This window comes from Simochromis diagramma, unplaced genomic scaffold, assembly GCF_900408965.1.
Source record: "Simochromis diagramma unplaced genomic scaffold, fSimDia1.1 OVJJ01000802.1, whole genome shotgun sequence".
NCBI classification, from domain to species: domain Eukaryota; kingdom Metazoa; phylum Chordata; class Actinopteri; order Cichliformes; family Cichlidae; genus Simochromis; species Simochromis diagramma.
The window spans coordinates 21420392-21443465 of NW_024387492.1; the positions used below are offsets into that span (position 1 = coordinate 21420392).

General features: G+C 42.8%; 1 protein-coding gene across 6 annotated transcripts in view; it reads left to right on the forward strand.

The window, feature by feature from the left end:
* Positions 1–23074, forward strand: part of hivep2a (HIVEP zinc finger 2a) — a 118633-nt gene that overhangs the window by 91878 nt on the left and 3681 nt on the right. For all 6 annotated transcript variants that reach the window (XM_040017189.1, XM_040017192.1, XM_040017190.1 and 3 more), the window contains 13 exons: positions 3518–3590; positions 3701–5007; positions 5313–7192; positions 7308–7568; positions 7996–8161; positions 8365–8458; positions 8910–10620; positions 10757–10914; positions 16872–17047; positions 17930–18031; positions 20198–21083; positions 21330–21438; positions 22646–22753. In XM_040017189.1, the coding sequence (XP_039873123.1) occupies positions 4050–5007; positions 5313–7192; positions 7308–7568; positions 7996–8161; positions 8365–8458; positions 8910–10620; positions 10757–10914; positions 16872–17047; positions 17930–18031; positions 20198–21083; positions 21330–21438; positions 22646–22753 (6609 nt within the window). In that variant the 5' untranslated portion in view covers positions 3518–3590; positions 3701–4049. The remainder of the gene's footprint in view (positions 1–3517; positions 3591–3700; positions 5008–5312; positions 7193–7307; positions 7569–7995; positions 8162–8364; positions 8459–8909; positions 10621–10756; positions 10915–16871; positions 17048–17929; positions 18032–20197; positions 21084–21329; positions 21439–22645; positions 22754–23074) is intronic.

Here is a 23074-nt window from a genome sequence, read left to right on the forward strand (position 1 = left end):
GCTGGATGCACTTATTCATGGCATTGTACAGCGTTATGCCATTTGACGCAGTTCACTTAATCCTTATTTATTCCTTATACCGACCGGCCTTGAGTGCAGCCCTTCAGCTCATCCACTATCATGTTAGCTCCTCTCCTTTTACTATAGCTTCTGATTGGCTGCATTTCACAAACAAAAGATTTGAACAGCAGGTGGGTTGTGTAGATCTTATATAACACAAGCAAAATATAACAGGTTTCATCAATACATGTGTTAACCTTCATATAGATATTTTAAAGCTCCAAATTCTTTATTATTGAGAAAACACCTGAACACGTTTTCAGTAAATTCGTGGAGGTTTCTGCATTCATACAAACAGCACATGTAGTGTGCTTAAAACTGCCTTTAAATGTTGTGTTTAATGTTGTGTGAAATGTGTTTTGGTTGGACGATTGAGGGCACATTATCATGCTTACTGAAAAGAGGACCATTCAGTTTGCCTACACACAAACGTAAAAACTTAGATCGAGTGTGTTGTTCCAAGTAAAGCATGCCGTGGGTATAAAGCACTGCCTAGATCTATTTCCATGTCTATGAAAGCAGAGCTGATCTCTGCTCCTTTATGTTAAGTAACTGTGTTTATTTGGGGCATTTTGATAGATCACTTTTTACAAGTGTTTGAGTGTGTATCACTTCTACTATTTTTACCTCTGAGTGTAGCCTCTGAATGTACTTAGTTTTGACCTACCTACAACTTGGGTGTCTCGTCATGCCCTTTGCCAGCCCACACACACACACACACACACACACGCACGCACAACTGGCACGTATACTTCCCACGCTCATACACACACAAACAGCGCCAGTAGCTATGTCTCTCCTACGCACAGGAACTGGGGCAGGTTGTGTCGGTGAATGTATGAATAAAGCTTTATGTAAGCCATTCACTACAGGCTCCCACTCACACAGCAGATTGTGACCATTCAAAAGTTTCATTACAAAACCAGTCACCTTGCATAAGGTTGAAGGGAAGTTAAGCCAAGTTAACCATGTAAGCTGAAAGGTCAGTTTCACCGCTGGTTTATTTGTGGGGTGTGAGTTGAATTCTGATGGATGTTGACGTGTGCGTGACAGCAGCTACTACAGCTGCAACTGGCAGGTTCATCCATATGAGACCTCCAAATGGCAACAAGAGGTACAGTAGAAGTCAAGTGATTTTTTGTCTTTTTTTTATTAGAGATGATTTTTAAGGAAGCCATATGTGGCTTTTTAGGATAGGATTGTGAAACATTCACTGAGTCGAAGTCATCTTGGGTGCTTTTAAAAGATCTCTTCAAAAAGCCACACCAAGTAGTAGAAATTGTGTAAAGGTATATTGCTAGGTCAAAAGAATAATAAAGGACATATGGTTCCCAGTGGGCTTAAGAGGGAACACAGAATCCCTTCAGTCAAAAATGGTCTATCTCCAATATTTAATGATGGTGCAGCTCTGTTCTGTGACCTCCGTGCCCTTCCTTGCTCATACGTGGAAAGCCTAAGGCAGGAAACACCTCTGATAATTACAAACCACATATTTGCATATAAATATTAAAGAATCTGTAGACAAGGGCAACTGTTTTGTTAAGCAAAGTGTTCTGCTTTCAGTTAAAGTCCTATTGATTAACCAAAAAGGAAAGACGTGTGGATGGGTCCAGAAACAGAGAGATCACAGTTGTTGAAAAGCTGTCTCAAAATCACCAGATATGGTCTGAGGGTGAAATTACCTTGTATTGCTCTTGAAAATGTATGTGCATTTATAAAACATGACCGCAGGATGGAACAGGAAGTCTCAAGCCAATCCAGCTCCTACAAACTGTATAATAATAAAAGCTGGTCCAGGAATTTCTTGTCATGTCAGCTTTTATGAATGTTTAAGTAATCAAAGGTTTTCTGGTTACTTTGAACAGGATCTCGGACCATTATCCTCACGTGTAGAGTTATATTCTGTATATTCAGTGACCAAGCTGTTTTGACAGCTAAATCAAACTTTTAATCTCAACTCACTCTGGACTCGTGTTTAACCCAGAACTGACGTTAATCCACTCTCCTCTTTGGCACATCCTCTGCTGCTGTGCACACTGGCACATCCGATGTGTGCTACAGGCGTCAAAGGACACATGAGCCATGACTCATTGATACTGGAGTGTTTCAACATAGGGGAATTATGCCATTCACATTACTGGATTCACACTGTGAAAGGTCTTTAAAAAAAAGCTGTGCCTTGCCTTGACTATTATTAGTAGCATACTTCCCCTGTAGTAATCACCAAGATTGTCTGTCTTTGGCTGCATTTGTGTCAGCTGACCATAATGCTAACCAATCAGCATCACCGGATTATAATGCTAGCTAAACTCAATTGAATCCCCATTGTTGCCCAACTGGAGTTTTCTTCCACATTCTTTCACTCTTAACACCATGGAAAACACAAGATATGACCCAAGGTTGAGATAATGTTTCTGGTATTTGTTTGTCTGTCTTTCTGAGTGGGCGTAGGGGTTTGGGGAGTACATGTGAAAAACACAAGTTAGCTTAAATTTAACGTTCTTGCTGCTAAGAATAAAACATGTTTTCCTTCGGTGCTATTTATAGGTCTCACGTTGGGCCCCCAGACACAAACGTCACTGAGCCCTGCTTACCAGCACTGAGGCCACAGTGTGGGTGTGTGTGTGTTTCTGTCGCAATCAGAGTGTGAGGGAGGTTGTTTAAACTCTGAGATGAGGAAATACAAAGCAAAAATGCAACTTCAGCATGCATGTTTATGTGTGCTCTGTGGCTCTGTGCCCCTTCTGCTGTCAGGTGTTGGTGTGGTTAAGAAACGTTAAACAACGGAAACACACACATATACACTGTCTACTGCAGTTTTGCAGTGCAGTTACAGTGCCTGCAAGCACTCTGTCTACATCTGTGTGTGTCTTCTTTTGTTTCTGCGTATCTGTGAGCATTCTCATGATTGCTTTTCAACCAAGTGCATACCAAGTTAGATGTAACCCAGAGAGGAAGAAAAGGTGCTAGCGCTGATTGCTGCTCTTCGACTTGGCCTTTTTGGACGCCTACACATATTATGACACTCCGACGTCACTTCCACAGCGCTATTTATAAGCCTTTGTGTCTCTTTAGGAACAGTGTGGGTTTGCTTTTCATCGGTGACTCACTGAGTGGAAGGAGGAGGGAGGGCGGGAGGGAGGAGAAAGGAGTGAAAAAAGGCAACAAGCACAGATGGAATCCAGTGTGAAGAAACTAACTGAGCAATCAATGACATTTATATTCGCACATCAGGCATGTACTTGACAACTTAGTGAGTCGTCTCTGCACAACAAAGTATGTGGTAGCGTGCTGAATTTAGCAGAAAAAAATGTCACATCAACACCAATCCGACTTATGTTATAAGGGTGATGTCAGACTAAAGGTTATTTACCATCTGTGTATCTGATTACTGTATTGTTGGATGATTTTTGTACACAACACTAATTAGCCTTTTCTCTCTTTTGCTTTGCTTTAGGTCTTTTGGTGAGAAAACTGAAGGACTTGAAGCTACAGAAAAAGGATCTACAAGCACCCTTCCCTCAAGAAAAGTTAGTAATTGAGTATGTTGTTAAACACAGTTTATTACAATTGTTGACTACAGTATTTACCTAAAATGTTCTCCATGTGCTTCTTCTTTTCTTTTTCTGTCCCTCTGCAGGTCACTCAAGGTTTCTTCTGCTCTTAGATGAACTGGACAGAAGAACAACAGAGAGCAGCGTTCGTGTTTTTACAAAATGGCAGAAGGAGAGAAACCTCTCTGATGTTATCCACTGAAGCTCCTCTTTCTGCTCCACTTGATAATTCCTGTTTCCAGCTTGACTCTATAATCAGTCTTTCTGAGAAATGGATGGATATTTTATGTTTCTGTGAACTTGTTGGCAGCCAGCAAAGGTTCCGCTATCATGCCTGGTAGTTTCGGGACCTTGTAACCCTCAAAGACCTACCCTCCCAAATTCCCTGCATCCCCTCTTCTCTCCCTCTTCTAAACCACGGAGAGCTTCAAGAAAATGGAGGCTCGTGAATCACCTGCGACAGGGCAGAAATGTCCAAACAAGGAACTAGCAAGGGAGAAGGTACCTCTACAAAGAAAATGGGCGTCAGAGCCTTCTGCAAACACCAAACGAAGCACTTTTGCTGACCTGGAGGCTCCTGGAGGATCAGCACCCCAGCAGAAGTACCCAATCACAGGGAATTCTGGAAAGCTGCTATCTGGACCATCTGCAGTTGGGGCCATAGGAGGCCCGCCATCTCAAGACCCACAAGGCCCCTTTGCTCAGGGGTTCCACAGGGGATATCCTTACCAACTTGGCCAGCCATACCCTCAACATCCTCAATCTGAACGGTTTCTCTCAGGAGCCAAACCACAGCCAGGCCTAGAGCCTCATGCCTGGCCATTTGCTGGCCAGTTGCCCTCGGATGACCTATTCCCAGGACACCCAGGACACACTCACCCACATGGGGCTGGTGCAGGGAGGTTCCCTCGGCACAAATCTCCTAGTTTACCCAGCTCCTTTGGACAGTATTCTCAGTCAGGCCCGGAGCCCGGAGAGGAGGCCTATGGCAAAAAAGAGCAAAAGCCAAAAAAGCCTGGCAAGTACATCTGCCACTACTGTGGTCGAGCGTGCGCCAAGCCCAGCGTCTTGAAGAAGCACATCCGCTCACATACTGGAGAGAGGCCATACCCTTGTGTACCCTGTGGCTTTTCTTTCAAAACCAAGAGCAACCTTTACAAGCATCGCAAGTCCCATGCTCATGCCATCAAAGCTGGACTCGTACCATTTTCAGAGCTAGCTGTGGCCCGTAGTGGGGACATGGACCAGGCATCACCAGTGGGTGACGCTGAGGTCCATTCAGATGGAGAGCAGAGTACCGATACGGATGAGGAAGGCGTGGAGCCCACCACCATGCTAACAGACAAAGACAGTCCAACCCTGCAGATCTCCTTTGAAGCTGACAAGAATACAGGTTATTTTCTTCTATAAGACACTTAAAAAAAAAAATTTTAAGTAGAATTTTCCCAAAGAGTCAAAACAGTTTTGGTTCATAGAAACCCCTTCTTAACACGTAGCTAGTTCTTTATATCTATGAACATCTTTTGATGCTTAAAATACTATTTGTTATGGGTATGTTTACAATGATCCAAAATAAAAATGTATTGGTTTACAATAATGCTGTTACGCAGTTCAGCTACAGTGATATAAACTCTGCATGTATTTTGTTTACTGTGAATGGTTGTAATCTGTATCATCTTCATTTTTCCCACTATAAAGGTGGTGCCGAACCAGCATATGCAGATTCACCTGAAGAGCTACCCATTGGATCTATGAAAGTGCCTATTCTTATCGTTCCCAAGCCTGGGGGAGTCCCCTCCACAGGGATGGAGTGCCCCCCCTTTCATGACATAAAAGTGTCACACCACATGTTAGCTTCAAAGGCTGGTGGAAGAGCACGTTCCCTGGATGACTCCCCAACAATCAAGCAACGTTTGGCCCTGAGGCTAAGTGACAAAAAAGGACAGGACACTGACCTTGCCATGTCCCAGTCACTTAACCTCCTCAGTCCTCACAGCAAAGGCAGCACAGACTCTGGCTACTTTTCACGCTCTGAGAGCGCAGAGCAGCAGATCAGCCCTCCAAATACCAACGTCAAGACGTACGAGGAGATTATGTTCGGTCGAACTTGGTACTACCGACCAAGCTCCAGGTCAAGACACTCTATAACAGTAGGCATGGCAGGGGCAGACCCCACTAGCTTGACTACCTTGAAGCAACCTGGTGCAATTCTGGAAATAGGGAAGATAGCTGAGGATCACATCTCTTTTAGAGGAGATGTAGGAATCTCAGAAGATCCAAAGCAGTATCCAACTGGGCCATGTCAAAGCAGTACAGGACTTCTAGAGCCTCCATCAGATTCTGGGCATCTTATTAGGAGTAACTCCATGCCAACTTCCACCCCTCCTAACCTCAGTGTTCCCCAAGGGATACGGGGTAGCCAATCCTTTGACAATGTTGTGACAGATGATGTGTTTTACCCGCCAGGCCATCGTAGGCTCACAAGACAGAGTGCATTTGAAAATTCAACCAATGAAGCCCACGTAGGAGAGGCCGAGGGCTTTGGACACTTACCTAAGAATTTAACTTCGTCTCTGGGTATGAAGATTGGTGAACGTGGCCCAGGAGTTCCAGAACATGTTGCCTTTAGTTATGGTACTAAAGTTAGTATGTCAGAAATAGCCACAAGAAAAAGGAGGAAAGAAAAGAGTGTTGGGGATGATGAGGACAGCCCTGGACACTGCGACAGTAGCTGTAGTGGTTCAGTGGAAATGATAGGGGACTATGACTTTAAACAAGGTAGTTTTGATGGGTCCAGAGCCACCCCAACAGGTAAAGGTTCCCTTCATAGTGCACACAGTCAGTCTGACAGCTTTGACACCTGTGCCAGCATGTGCTCCGAGGACATTGCACTATTTACTGACTCTGAGGGCAGAAAAACAGCTGGGAATGTCATATCAGTTATCCAGCACACCAACTCTCTCAGCCGTCCAAATTCCTTCGACAAGTCAGAGTCTTTTGAACAGCCAGCATATCAGCCTTCAGATAAAGCTCCATGTACTCAGTACTCTGAGCAGTCTGACACAGAGATCTTTGAAGATGCTCTAAGTCCTGAATCCACCCTTCTGAGGACAGAGAGCATGGAGCAGCAGCCACAAAGTGACAGTGACTTGGCCTCCCTTTCATCATCATCAGCTGCAGCCTCACCTGGACAGCCTTATCATATCCCACCCAAACTAGTCAGACAACCAAACATCCAGGTTCCTGAAATCAGGGTGACAGAGGAGCCAGACAAGCCTGATAAGGACACAGAAGCTCCAATGACCAAGGAGCTGGAGAAGCAGCAGCATGTCGAGGAGTTTCAGTTGCCACAGAGAAGCGACACACTATCCCAAATGCCATCAGAAAAGCTCCCACCCAAGAAGAAGAGGCTCCGCCTAGCAGACATGGAACACTCATCTGGAGAATCAAGCTTTGAATCGACCTGCACCAGCCTTTCTCGTAGCCCCAGTCAAGAGAGTAACTTGTCCCACTCCTCTTCCCTTTCCATGTCATTTGACAGAGATGAAGGTCTCAAGTCTGTCTCACCAACAAAACAGGTACCCCATTTTTTAGTAATTTCAAGTGCATTTATGTCTCTTTTATAGTAAGGTCTTCACTGAGGGGTTTGCATCCTGAACAAAGTGGAAACGTTGTCTCTTTGTTTCTGTAAAGGATGATTCTTCAGTATCTGGTGGTGGACCAAAGCAATCAGAGTTCCTGACTGTGCCAGGCAGTGGTTATTCTAGCCACCACCAGCAGAGGGAAATGAGGAGGTCTTCATCAGAACAGGCACCATGCACGCTGCCTATGGAGTTGCCTGAAATGCGCAGTAAATCCTTTGACTATGGAAGCTTGTCAACCTCAAGACAGGGAGAACTGTACTCCAGTGCTTCTGCAATGAAGGAACGTCGGCGTGGATATCTTGTTAGACAGGTAGTGTATAAACGATTAACTCATATTTAGATGAATTTGGCCGTGTGCCATTTGTATTCCTCAGAAAGAGAACACAGAAGTTGTCAGTGACAATGCATGGAATAAAAGAGCTGGAGTAAAGTAAACAACCTTGCAACTTCTTCAACTGAACATTTAAAAACTCTGAGCTAGATGGAAGAAGAGGACTAGGAGCTTATTAAGGATGAAGGCACTACAAAATAATTTAGTATTTTAGCACCCCCATCAGCCTCATTCAAAGACATCCTAATGATGCCATGGTATACCGACATCATCATCTCAATACAATGCAATCACAATGTTATCATGCACTATATTAAGGTTTATATGGTATCCTTAGTCAAGCTAACCAAATATAATTTTATTAAAGCTAAACCACTTTCCCTCCACACTTCTCTGCATTTGGCAGGCTTCACTGAGTGTTTATCCAGAGGCAGTTACCCAGGAGCCAGGGGGCGCAGAAACGTCAATCAAACAGGAGAGTTTGGAGCATGGCGGATGGCCTGGTCCAGCAGGATCCCCTCACAGCAGCAGCGAAGCAGTCAGCAGAACCAAGAGAACTGGGACTGGTGCTGGTAAGCTTCACATTCATCTTAGTATGTTATCTATACATTTTTTTGTCTTATACTTTATTCATCATACTTTCCCAAACTTTTATTGAAAAATTTCTCGACTCAATAAACTACCCACATCCTTCCGTGCATGGATTGCATTCTGCTATTATAGCTTACTTTTGTAAAATGAGTATTCTTTTCAAATGTATGCATTTTATGCACAGATATAGGACCTCACCAACATCAACAGCACCACCAGCATATTCTCCAACAGAGTGTCAGCGAAGACAGCCTTCCAGAGGAACCTCTCTATAGCAGGTCAGACAAAATATGCTTACAGAGAAATAACCTAAAATAATAATAGTACAGCCCTGCTTCAAAAACATCTGGGAAACTGTGTAAAATAACGCAATGAGAACAGAATGTAGTGAATTGCATAGAATTTAAAGTTGAAAGTAGTATCATGGATGCTGGCCTTTAAATTTGTGGTGACAAGAAAGCCTGAATACAGAACACCAAAGAATTCTTAAAAGAGATTTAAGATTTTGATTGTTTAGACCACAAAATGTTTTTTCTCACATTTCTGTAAAATAAATATTTGAAATGTTATGATTTTGGTTGTAACTTCTCTTAAGAGGCTTTACATTATTTGAAAATCATTGCATTACATTTTTATGGTTGTATTTAGGGTCACATTTATTACTGCAAGTACTATGTCAGAAATTGCTGTAGCCTTCAGCAAAATTGATAATGTTTTTGTCCTCTATAGGTCCCAGCAGCATCGCTTGCAGGCCCAAAGCTCGTCATCAGAGGGAGAGCATCCAGGTCATGAGGTCATGAGTAAAGATATGATGCAGCAGTACCAGAGTGGCCCTCCTTTCCTTTCTTTCCCACAACCAGGCCTCTTCTGGAATCAGGAGCCTGAACAGACACCAAGACAGCAGCAGACCCAGCAGGCCCAACTGCAACTCCAAAAACTCCACATCAGGTCACCCGGTCTCCCACTTCACAAACAGCAGCCACTCCACTCCCTGCAACAAGTCCACGATCAACAGCCATATGATGGAAAATCAGAAAATCCAACCTCTCAGATTTACTCTGCTTCTTTTTCAAATCGCAGCTCTCCTCTGTCAGCCTCGCTGTCCACCACCTCCTCCATGCTTCTGCAACAGATCCAACCCATATTTGCTACCCAGAACCTGGGCTCACAGGCCTCTTTGCCTGGTTTGCTGGTTCCTGTACGGATCCAAACCCATGTGCCATCGTTTGGTAGTGTTATGTACACCAGTGTTAGCCAGCTGATAGCTTCTCATGGTAGTGGAGCACAAGGTTTGGGTTCAGCCAGGCCAGGCAGTACTGACAACAGCAACATGTCTCCCCCGGTTGGTGTTGTGAGTGTCACAAAGCCACATGGAGGAGTTGGAGGAGGTTTCAACTTAGCACATTTCCTAGGGCAGACGGATGGTGCAGTGCTGCGGCACCCACTCTGGAAGGGTCCAGATTCACTACCAGAGCAACGTCTAAACACAGGGATCCCCCTATCACTAACATCAGGCACTATATCCACCACAGATGCCTCAGGGTCTGCTATCGGAGGGGGCAAGCGCATGCTCTCTCCTACCAGCTCACTTGAGCTCTTCATCGAGACTAAGCAACAGAAAAGAGTAAAGGAGGAAAGGATGTATGGACAGATTGTCAAGGAGATGAGTGCTGTGGAGCTAAGTGGAACTGAAGGTGGCAGCAAGCCTGACAAGGGACAAGGAAGAGGTCTGAAGAGCGAAGGCTCCATGGATGATTCTGAAAGGATGTCCTCTTCTCCTCCATTAAGTGACTTCCCAGTTGCTACCAAGATTGCCATTCCTGTCCGTTCCTCTGCCCCCCATCTCTCTGACGTCCCTCGGCCTCAGAGCTTCACCCCTCCGCTCCAGATTGTCACAGACCGTTCTCCAGCTTCAGGTGGCTGCGACTCCCCAGAGGAGCTTGACGTGGACGATTCAGCCCAAGAGCCGAGCTCCAGCCCAGAGTCCATGGTTTCCTCTAACGACGCAGAAGACGCTGACAGCACGAAGCAACCTACTTCAAATAAAATGCCTGTCAGCATGCTGGTTCAGCTCGATGCCAACCAAAGCCCAGGATTACCCGGAGCAGCGGGTCAGACTCTGCTGCTCACAGATGTGGCGGATGTCCAGCAGCTTTTCCAGTTCCCTAGCTTACGCACGATGAGCAGAGTCAGCTGGTGTTTCCTGAACTACACCAAACCCAACAACACCCAGGCAGCTTTGCGTAGCTCCGTCTACAGTTCATGGTGTGTCAGCTCATACAATCCCAATCCTCTGAACCTGAGTACCAAGGCTTCACTGGCTCTGCTGCGGTCCAAACAGAAGAGGAACACTGATTTGATGTACACAACGGCAGCCATGTCTCCACCCAGCTCTGGAAAACTGGTCTCTTCTGTAGCCTGGAAGCTGCGGTTTGATCAGGTATGTGCTGCAGTCATCAGAATGATAAAAGATTGGCAAGAGAAATATTGAATTATGCACGCATGGACGCAACTACAGAGAAACGCAACCGCAAGAATCTTAATCTGCCCTTTATGTTAACTTTTTTTTTCTTTAGCTGAAGCCAGAGCTGATGCCAGTAGATGTCAGTCATTTTGGGAGGAAGATGAAAGGAGTGGTTTCATGGGATCGTTCAAAGGAGGAGCAGGTGGAGAAGGAGGTCTCAGTCAAACAGCCTGCTGCTGAACCGACACGCATCAAGATCTTCGAAGGCGGGTATGTCTAATAAAAATACACAATTAAAAGGGACAGGGACAGCCTCTAAACATGACTTGTCAAACCCCCAGAAAACTACTCTCTCTTTCTTTTGTGTACTTGAAGCCATGCCAGTTGATGTCATTCACGCAGCATCAGCTTGTTGGGAGAAATTGTGGACTAGAAAAGGACAAATCTTCATGTAGGAAGTGTCCTCTTTCTAACAGATAAAAGCATGCGGCTAACTAACGTTTAGAGCTCAGCTCAGGAAGATGCTCGAATGTTTACATCCTGTCACACTAAGAGGAGCCTCTCATTATCACAGCAATATGTTTGGCTGGTGTAGAGGTACAGAAATAAAATAATTCCTTGGTGAACCTTCTCACTCCAACATGAACAGAAATCATGTACAGGGTAGCAAACATTTAAATATTTGATGTTGGGGTGAACTGCTCCTTTAAAAGCATTTAAATGCTGTTTCTGCTGTGGCATCATAGATCACATAAAGAGATCATTCTGTAGCGTGTTTCGCACTTCCTCAGAGACTAGAGGGATAAAGAAAATTTTAAAAAGCGGATTAAAACTTGTATGGTCAAAATCAGTTTATTTTTCTGTGAATGAAAAGAGCAGATAAAGATAAAACCCTAAAGATATGCAAAATTAAATCGTCAAAGGAAAAGGTCAGGCTTTACTTAAAATGTAAACATATACTAATTAATAACCACTTTTATGATATTATTTGTATTAATGCTTTTCCCTTAGAAACTCAGGAATAAGGTATAAAACTTGCATACAGAAAAGTGATTTGTTGCAAGTACGTGATTCAAAATACTGAGCTGCCTTTTGTCTTTTTCTTAATCCTAACAGCTGAGTATTCAATAAAAATGAGCACTGGTGACCTCTGTATGGACTGTAAAGACATCTGCCTCATCATGATTAGTCAGAAAAATCTTCTTAGGTATTAAAAAAAGAAGACTTATCCCTTTACAGCCTATTCTTTGGGCTTAATTTGTGCCTGCGAGAGTCGGGCCAAGAGCCTGAGCCTGGTAAACCCATCACGGGCTAACGACTCAGGCTGCATTGCTGTAATTGGACATCAACTTTCATAATTCTTGCTCTGAGTTTTATAGACTGGTGTGAAGTGGGATTTGTCCCTCGTTAGTTGTGTTTTAAAGCCTTTTTCACGCAGTTTTTCTGACACCAACAACTTCAGTATTTATTTCTTTTGTTAGTTGCTGAGAGGAGAAATGCTTTTTTAAAAATCCTATTAGATTACTTCATTTATTCGGCGCAATGTTTTATTTTAGTTTTAAAATTTTTACGAGTTTTTTGCCTTTATTCCAAATTATTTATAGATTTTTTTTCAAAGTTTATTGTTTGTCTGTGACTTCATGTGCGATTGCAGTTCTAATAAATTACTGCAATGTGCAGCACCTTTTTGAAAGCGGTGCATCTTTGCCAATTTCTGTTTTTAGAGAACAGTTTCAGCATTTTAGAACTGCATAAAGTTCGTTTACTCCCACACAACTGAAAAGATTTCCACCATACAGCGATGACAAAACGCAGGACACGTTGGAAATGAAAGTTCAGATTGACCAGAGCTTTAGAAAAGTTTTTTTTTTTTCTGCATGAGATAAGAAAGCTCTTTTAAGCGACTTTGCATCCATCTTTGTGAACACGAGTCAGCTGATGAATAAAAGCAGAAGCCAAAAGAGAAAGAAGCAGAAAATCTTTGGCAGAAGTCATAACGTTAAGAATTATCTTCTGGTTTTGACTCAAAGCAGATGAACTGCTTAATCACATTGTTACAGCAAACGTTGCCCCTCCTTTTAACATAAATATTTAACTGTTGTTAAAACCCTACTTCAGCTTTTTCATCCTTGTGTTCAGTATTTTCCCAAATAAATTTATCAGTTCCCCAAAAAATGAGTGTATGAGGTATTGTTTCAGCACAACAGATGTTGCAGGTGCAAAATTTATCACCAGCTAAACTAACTAAAGTTTATGCCTGGGGCAATCTAACCATGTCAAACTAATGTGTTTTAAAAAAATTGAATAAAATATGTCTCCTTCTTAGTCTCAGAGTGTCAGATACTGTTGTTCAGTCAAAGTGGCGGCTCAAAGATACACATACTCGTTGGCAATTGTGCCGTGATGAACCGCATTTAAGGGCTGTCACTCCAAACTAGTCACGTATGAATGGTTGGAAAAGATCTCTGGGGGTCACATGAAAAACACTGGATGATCATCATTTTTCACCATCCAGGGTTATGATAAGAAGAGACAAATCTTAAATCTTAAACCTTTAACCAATATGTGTAGTTTTTGGTGTGTTCTGGCTTAAGACTGTCACGCTCCTTTTATTCTAGTAAGAACTTTGGGTTGTTTCCCCCAGAAAGACATCTGATGACCCTCTCTGTGCTCTTAATGACATGTTTTGACACCTCACTACATATCAATAAACACGTGATTTGACAAGAATTATAATAGGCTCTGGGTTTTCCAAGGGTAGCCCTGGTAAGCTAACCCTCACTAACTTCTGATGCACACCTTGTCATTTGGTGCAGGAAGCAGACGTGAAATACAAGAGTAAACGCTCAGTTCAGAAAGGAAAAACGAGTTAACCTGAGCAGGCGTCCAAGGGGAAAAGAATAAAAAATGGACATTTAGCATCCAGTACCACCATGGCTGCACCAACAATTAAGGATTCTTAGCTTGTGTGTGTGCATGTATGTGAGACACCTCCAGCATCTGATACTCTGAGAGGACTGCATCTTGTCGGGTGCATAAAGTTTTTAATTGTTTTATTTTATATTGTTCTCATGTTGGCGGAATATTTCCAGATAGATTCACGATAAAGCTGAGTAAAGAGACATTAAGAATGTTTCGGTACAGCAGATATGTTCTCACTATTTACAGGAACCTGGCATGGAGGTAGAATCTATTTACAGAGGATGAAAAGGGGCCCACAGCACCTTGAGGCTCCTAAATAGGTTAATATGGCCACATGAAACTTTTTTGGTTAAAGAAAATGTATCTATAGCACAAAGTATGCAAAGAATCATGAAATCTTTAATCTACTCTGGCTTTATATCATAAATTAGCTTGCATGTCTGCGTCTATTTGAGAAGGCTGGCATCTTTTGCTGAGCAGTCAAAGTTTATATGTTCTATTTATATTCCTGAAAGTTACTCAAATCTAGCGACGAAGCAGAGAAAATGTTTTGTTTATTATTGTGTTGTCATTAAACTCACATCTGGCTTATTTTCCACATAGAAAACTAAGAGATTTTTTTTTTTCAAGTGTACATTCAATGGTCAAATAAAGCCTGTACGAGGGAGTTAAAGCTAACCCCTGTAGAGAGAGACATTCCCACAGTGTCATAATGTTTTATAGCCTACAGTAGAGCCAGTAAGACCAAGGTTACCGAATGGAACAGACGGTGCAGACACACACAACATTCAAATATACCCCTTCTCTCTCTCACTTTCACACACACACACACACACACACACACACACACACACACACACACACACACACACACACACACACACACACACACACACACATATATACAGGGAGGGGAGTTATTAAATGCAGCAGACAGTGAAGTAATTCTCTGGTGTCCCCAAAGGACACTTAAGAGGAATAAGTGGATGAAAGCACACAAACAGAGTGCACAGGAAAGACAAACATATGCACACATACACTCACACAACCAGGCACACAAACAGACTATACCTTAAAAAAAAGAAAGAAACCTGAGGTGAAATCTTTCTCTATGAGAGTAATCCATTAAGTGCAAATTTTGGCCGAAGAACCAGATCTTTTACTGGCTTTACGTTTCGCCGTCAGTCGAACGTTTCAGTAGTTTTGAAAGTGAATCTGCTTTTATGATCTTACCGTGTGCCCTGAATAAAATAGAATAAAACGAAATAATCATCATAATTCATTTTTGGTAACTGGACACAGCTGTGCAAACGTCTCGGCTCAGACGAGCACTCAGAGGTATTTCCCAGTCCGTGGTGCAGTTGAAAGACAAATTTCCCCTCGCTGCTGCAGATGGATTGTTTGATGTACCTGATATTTGACCTCCTTTAACACATGAGGCCCTGAACTACACATTATCCACTTCTCCAGCCACTGCAGACACAACAGGAAACTATACAATCCTCCAGCAGCTTTTGCTACTCCTCCACAAGGATTTATTCGTTTTTTTCTTTAGTACAAAAAAACTGAACTAAATGCGATGCTTCTGCGGCAGAGCAAAAACAGACAGAATTTACCAGAATTTGACTGGTGGTTGGTGGTAACTTCCCTCCATGACTGACAGACTCAGGCAGACATGCACTGATCCCACTGCCAAGTGTCCGCTCTTTCACTCATGTGGGATAGAAAATCACGACTGACAGCGATGCTTAAAAAAAAGAAATCTTGTAAAAGAATAAGTGGGACTGGCTGAAGGAATGTGGTTATCTTTTTTTTTAGAAAAGATGATGAACAACAAAGCCAGAAGTGGAACGCTCCAGTGGTTCCCGTTTTAGCTTAAAACAAAGAAAGGTTGCATCTGTATGGAGGTTATGACCAGGTCAACAGAATTCACAGGGATAATAAAAGACAGCAGGCTTGTTTTCTGCTTACATTAATCATGGTAATCATCGTGAGACACAAAGTAATCTGTTGCAGCTTACTACAAACACACGATGATCAGCTGTGGCAATAACCCCCGTGGAATACGCCACCAGCTGCTTCACAGCGTGCTTCGAAAGCATCCCAGAAGCGGCTCTCCGCTCTCCATTTTTGACAGAAGCTGCGTCAAGATGTGCAGAGCTGATGAGCAGAGACAGGCGTGGCAATGATATTTATTTTCAAAATAAAAGACTTTGTTTATGCCAAATGTGTGACTTGGGATTGTGCAAAAGACAGATGAACAATCAGAGATGTAACATTACAGGCAAACACCTGGTGTATTCCTCAGAGTAAAACTGATAATGCCTGACAATATGTTGGTGCCCCTAAGCTGCCAGAACACCTCTGACCCATCAGATCTGTTAGACATCACTGGGACCTCTGTGGATTGTGTTTTTCACTGGAATCATTCGAGCGAATGCTCAGCTTGTGGGATTGTGGTAGTGTACAGGCCAAATCAGTGCCTTGAGTCATTCCTGAGCATTTTTTTGAGGGGTGTGGGTGTATTGTCCTTCTGGTGTCCATCGTGTCACCAGGGGTTATTGGTGGCATGCAGTGGTTGGGTAATGAATGGGACTAACCTCAGCTTTGAGGCAAGCAATTGGAAATGACTGCAAATGGAAATTAAAAATTCCGCGGAGTGACATATGATAAGGTGTAAAATATAGCACTATATGAACCATCCCAGCAGGGGTGATGGGATTTAAACATGAATGAATGGTTACTGCAGCCTCTGAGCCCTATGATGCATCTGAGCAGAGGAAACCTCATTTCAGTCTTATTTAACCAGAACCTCTGTGTCAGCAAGCATCTGTGTCTCTGACTTTGACCTCTGACCTCTTTGTGGTGAAGGACAAAGATCTTCAATAACCATGAATAGTGTCCAATGAAGATTGGAATACAGGTTTCATATATTTTTTAATATAAAACTGGATTGGTGTCTTCCTCTGTGTGTGTGTTAGCATTGTGCTGTATGTGTGTATCCGTTTACTGCTTCACCAGCCTTTAATTGTCCCGCTGGGAAAAATAAATTGTGATGAAGTGAACTGAATCACAGCCAACCGTAGAGGGCTGTCTGGCAGTTATATTATAGCAGTACATTATTTATCTTTATACTGTATACATAAGCATAAATAACAACTGTGGCAGGACAAAATTATGATATTACAAGTAAAACCCACTTTCATGGCTTCATTGTTAACAATTGTTTCTGCTATTGTGTTAACAAAGTGCCTGTTTTGCAAAAATGTAAAAAATCTAATCGCTGCACTGTTTCTTTCCTCCAGCTATAAATCCAATGAGGACTACGTCTACGTCCGCGGTCGCGGACGAGGGAAATACATCTGCGAAGAGTGTGGCATCCGCTGCAAGAAGCCCAGCATGCTGAAGAAACACATCCGAACGCACACCGACATCCGACCCTACGTCTGCAAGTTCTGCAACTTTGCATTCAAGACGAAAGGTAGGGCTTCTTTTATATTGTGTTTTGCAGCATGCTATGAGCAAGCCTGGCTACAGTCACTGTGCAACTGCAACCCTCCTTGCAACCCGCCTCCGCCCTAGGTGCTTTTTCGTATCTGTTGTCGCTGATGTCTGCTCTGATCGGGTTTTGCTTCTTTTGCATTTATACTGGCGAATATAAGTTAGTGGAGAGGAAATGAATCTTCTTTTGACTACAGCGCTACTGACTGAACTATGTTTATCTCTGTATGCAAGTAATGCAGTGACTTATTAAGGCCGGGGTTTGATTTATTTTATAACTGCAGTAACCACTGGATATTGTAGATCTCCATAAATATCTTCTAAACTTTCTCCTTGACCATCACAGTAAACCTTGTAAACATTTTTCCAGGTGTTAGCAGCTTTTTACGGCAGACTTTTAGTAGGAAAACTCTTAAGGCGCAGCACTAAGTGGTTAAATGAATGAATAAAACATGCAGAAAGGCTGTTTTTCTGTAGCTGTGGTCAGCAGGAACCTCCATCATATCAGAGGTTAAAGATGCTGACTACCCGATATGTGATCTTTAATAAAAAGCCATTATCCACGGGATAGATTTTCAAATTCATATGTAAAGTATGCGTATCTTTGGATTCTATACATTCTGCCAACTGAAGCAGAGTCCAGACAGGTTGAGTAATTTTGTTATTAAATTAAATTTGTTATAAATTATATATTATTTGTAAATTGCAATCTTGCGGTCTCACTCTTTCATCCGCTTCTATTTCCATTTCATCCTTTCTTTTACAGTCTTGTGTTGATGCAGCCCAACAAGCTGTGGTTTCCAGTAAGACTAGTCGAAGGGTCATTAAATGGTGTTTGTGCTTGTGTGTGCGCATTTTGCAGGAAACCTGACGAAGCACATGAAGTCTAAGGCTCATATGAAAAAGTGTCTGGAGTTGGGAGTCTCCATGTCTTCCGTTGAGGACACTGAGGCAGACGAAGGAGGTAGGAGACAAACACACTCATGCATTTACACATACACACACAAACACACACACATATACACACAAACACACACACACTTCTTGAGCTGGACTACATCCTGCTGTCTTATTGAGTGCAGCCTGCAGAGCTCTTGGCTCGGTGTAGCTGTGCGGAGACAATTAGTGTAATGGAAAGCAGAGCTTATCCTGACAGCCAGCATCCATGTCAAACAACCACACCTGACACACAAGCTGACTAAAAAAAATATTTTAAAAACACCTCTTATGGCCTTAAAATACTCCAGGAACAATTTAAAGCTGCAGCTTAGAAAATGAAACAAATATTAGCCAGTCAACCTCGGTGACGAGGTTCATGAGGATACGCCAAGGAATACGCCGTGCTATTAATCTGCTGGTGTGGAAATAATCTGAAAATTATTACTGGCGAACCTGTCGTAGGCTGATATTGACGAATGAATATGATTTTCCATGAAATATTCATCAGCTGTCTCTCGGGGCTGTGGTCTCGATTTCCCGTTAATCTCCTGATGACTTGATAATGAAGCTGGAAATTAGTGGGATTATTTTTATAATCTATGGAGTTTTCACCATTCGCAGTTATTACTTTCAGCTGATCTTTGCTACACTTTGTTCTTTAAACATCTGAATGGACAGCATCTTGGTATCTAGTTTGCTCTTGTAAAGAATGGATCCACTGATTCTCTATACCTCTCTATAGCCGTTAACTAATTATTTAAGCAACCAAATAAACAACAAATAAAAAATCAAGTATAAAGCATTTATTGTCATATCTGACTGACATACCAGCGAGAGCATCTCTCAACCAATCACTGCAGATTTCTATGAAAAAATGTTTTACGAATAAAAAGTGTAGGTTTTCTTTGCATAATTTTTGTAAAAGCGGATGAACTGAGCCCTTACCATCATATTTAACCAGAATGGGACTGGTAGCTGGTGGTAACGCCCCACCATGTAGACCACCAAATTAAATGTAACTATGTTTTGGCGTTCCGTTTAATTGGGATATGATCCCACATATACACAGGGGGTTTTTGGGGAAAGGGAGCACTACAGAAATCCAGTGAGTGAGTCACTGAGACATAAACACTGGTGGTTTGTGAGAAACTGTTGTATATAAGACTAACTGGAAAAGTAGTCCAATGTTAGTGCAACTGATTTCCGCTGAAATAGTTGCTTAAATACGATTTATTAACTACTTCTTCCTTGTGCTGCATATGGGGGGAAAATAAAATGCTGATGGAATTTCTTTCTTTTTCTTTTTCTTTTTTTTTTTAGATCAATTTCATATTTTTCGATCTCTCTCTGGACAGATAAGAAGCTCTGAACAACAAAAACATGCCTCTGTTTCAACTTGGACTCTTTTGAAAGTCACAAAAAGCAAACAAACTTTTTAATTCCCAGAATTAACGTTTTTTCAGCCAATCGTCTGGCTGCATTTTAAAGCGTTGGTTACCTGCCAGCAGTAACTTTGCTGCTACTATACAATAAGACCCTGCCAACATTTGGCTGTAGTCCATCCTGTGGGAAAAACCAAAGTGTTGAGGGTTTAAATAACTTTCTTTTTATTGTGTTTTATTGTTTTGAGCTGGTGGGAATGAGATTTCATTGGTGTTTTGTTTTACACCTAAACTCTGTCACCTATTAATACAAACCATTTCTCTCTCTACTCATTCTTCTGTTCTTCATTGTCCTTTTCGTCTCCTCCTACCTTATTGTTTCCCCCTCCTGTTCCTTTTACTTTATCCTTTCTTTGTCTTCTTCCTGTTTCTCTCCTTCCTTCTTTCTACTCCTTCTGCTTTCTTTTCTTCTTCCTCTGCTTCCTCTGTATGTTTCTTCCCACTCTTTTTGTTTCTGCTTTTTCTCCCTCATCTCCTTTATACATTATTGTTGTTGTTTCTCGTCCATTTTCCCCTTTTTTCTTCCTCTTCCTGTCCTTTTGTCCTTATCCTTGTGTCTGTATTCTGTCTCTTATCTTTCCTTCCATTCTTCTTCTTCTTGCCTTACTACTTCACCTTCAATTATTTTTCCTTATCTCTTTTTCATACCTGTTTTTCACTCTTCATCTCCTGCTTATAATATTTTTTCACATCTTCTTCCACTTCCTCTTTTTCCTTCTCTCTCTTGCTGCTTTCTCCTCTTCTTCAAGATGTCGGAGATGAAGGCCAGAGGTCTTCAGAGAAGAATTCCAGAGGCGAGATGGCAGATCACCAGTTTTCAGATGCTGATGACTCAGAGGGTGGTGAAGAAGATGGTGATGAGGTGGATGATGAAGACGACGACGAAGAAGACTATGATGGTGACTCCACCCCAAAGACTCGCTCGCGCTCCACCAGCCCGCAGCCTTATGGCCTGCCCTCCCTTTCTGTCACAGCTGTGGCCGCCTCCCAACCTGTTCCTCACTTCTCTTACCATTCAGCGTCCGACCTCCTGGGAAACACCAGCAGGCCGCCTCTGTTTGGCTATTTCACCACCGTGCCGAGTATCCAGATCACACCGCAGGCTCCGCCTACCGACCTGGCCAGGCGGGAGCACAGTCAGTCAGAGTACCAGAGAGGCCAGCAGCGGTCGCAGGGTAGCAGGTTGCTGGTTCCACCCTCCTCCTCCTCCTCCATGGATGAAGACCTTCCCGTCCCCTCCCCAGATCTCTCCTCCCCCTCATCACGACTTTCCTCACCCGGTTTGGACAACTCTGGCTGCCCATCCCCCATTTCCCCATCCTCCTCACCCTCAGCCCGCCGTTACCTCTCCCCACGTCGTGACCTCTCACCCCGCGCAGGACACCTGTCACCCCGGCGGGACATTTCTCCTCTGCGTCACATCTCCCCTAAGAGAGACCTGGGAGCAGCAGGGGGATACAGGCGAGACCTTTCACCAAGAAGGGGACACCTGTCACTGCTTTCTCCCTTGTCTCGGCCCACGTCACCATCGGGAAGAGATTACAAGCGAGACCTTTCACCACGAGGCCGCCACAGGGGGATGATCCGACCTGTGTCTCCTCGCAGAGGACTTCACCAACACCTTCACCACCAAAGGTAAGCTCAAATTCTGAATGATTTCAGCCACTTTGTTACTTAATGGTTAATGGTTTTAGCAAGTTCCAGGTCCGAAGAAGAACCTTTTCCATTTAATCCAGTACCCCTAACTGATTCACTTAAATAGCTTAACAGCAAACCTCAGTTCAACTTAAAACTACTCAGTATCATTAACAGATAAACAGATGCACATTTTACACTTGATTAAGGTATAATGTGATATTTGTCCGTATTTGTGACCACCAGCCAGCAGAGCGGGGCGCGGGGCCTGAGGCTGAGTCATCAGACTGGTGCGCTGGGTCAGGGAGAGTTCAGCGCTCTGGGACGTCACACAGCCAGCACAGAAATGGAGACGGTAAGATTTTGTTCATGATTATGCTTCAATGTTTAAATATTTTAGCTCCACACTGACGCTGATTGGTGCATGGGACAGACAATGGTTTAACTTTAAAGAATAACATGGACACATGAGGGAAATTGGCCAGGAAAGGGACATAAGCAGTCTGATAGTTAGACTGTGAGCTTGAACCTAATGCATATTTTGGAAACAGGGTTAACAATTATATCAGATGAATTCATGAACGAGCATCTCTAGCACATATTTTGAAATTCTGGATCCTTTATTTAACTTATTTATATTACAACAAACGAAATCTCGAGAGTAATGCTGTAAGTTTTGATGAAAAATTACCTCTAGTAAGTTTGCTTATGAAAATTATTAGTCTGGGAGGAAAATTTTGATCAGTTTTGTTCACAGAAATGGACTTCTCCTCACTTTCAGTAAATGCATACTTGTGGTTTTGTTAAAAACATTTGCCTCTCTAAAGTCTACCGTTGAGGTAGAGCTTTTGAGTATGCGGACTGTGGTTTTGATGTGAAAAACCCGAAGCGCAACTTAGGAATATAGAAGAAAAGGACAAAAAGAGGGAGCCAAGAAAGAAAGAACCTGACAGAGACGAAGCCGTCTGGCAGACAGAAGAAACATTCAGAGAGGATGAGGGAATAAAGAGCGAGTCAGATAGACTGAGAGGGTTGGAGAGACGGATGATTGAAGATAGGGCTGCTGGGTTTTGGTGGTAATGGGATCTTGGCTGGCTGGTGTGGTTAATAGCGCGGCTGTTTTTCTTCTTAAGAGCCCTACTTCAAACTCCAGCTCCTGCTGCTGGTCCCACTTAAACAAAGCGTGAAGCGGAGAGCGACTCTGCTTGGATAACTGACTGCTCTTCAAATAACTGATTAATGCTTTAACAACCATTTTTCATACACAAGAAATCTGAGCGCGCCTTCATTCTTTGGATTTCTTTGTTCTCGTACCAACACCTGTTGTCCAGCACCGTCGCGCATTTCATCAGGGTTCATTTGTTTATTTTGTTACATAAGATTTGGATTTCCATTGAAAAACCTCCTGTGTGTGTTTATTGTAAGAAGAATTGTCCAATAATCATGTGTGTTTATGTTGAGGGCATGTGCTGCCTGTCAAAATGTAGAAGAAATTTTCAAGTAAATTCAGCAGTTTGTGATTATATCCAGCAGCATGTTTTCATCTTCATCTTCTCTTCCAGGAGCATCCGGGTTCACCGTCATCAGTGGATCAGGGTAGCCGTGGTAACCAGTCTAGTCCACCCCACCAAGTCCTCTTCAGTCACCTTCCCCTACATTCTCAACTACAGGTATCTTTTCTATTTTTTTTCGTATAATACAGATTTTGATTGTTTCACAAAGACTGTATGTAAAAGATGGACCTAACCACCATGATGTCAGCCCGTCCTGTTTTAAAGCTTCAACTTGAACCTTTAGCATTTTTTGGTTTTCCAAAGCCAGCTGTCACGAGCAAGAGGTGGATAGCAAAGTAGCCACGCATTAATCATACTATGCTTTATTGTTCATTTGATCGCTTACAAAATGAACATCATGTTCTATTAAAGACATGAAACTAACTACTGAGGCTATAAACTCACCAGGAAAGTATTTCCTGCGGTGAGATGTATGGT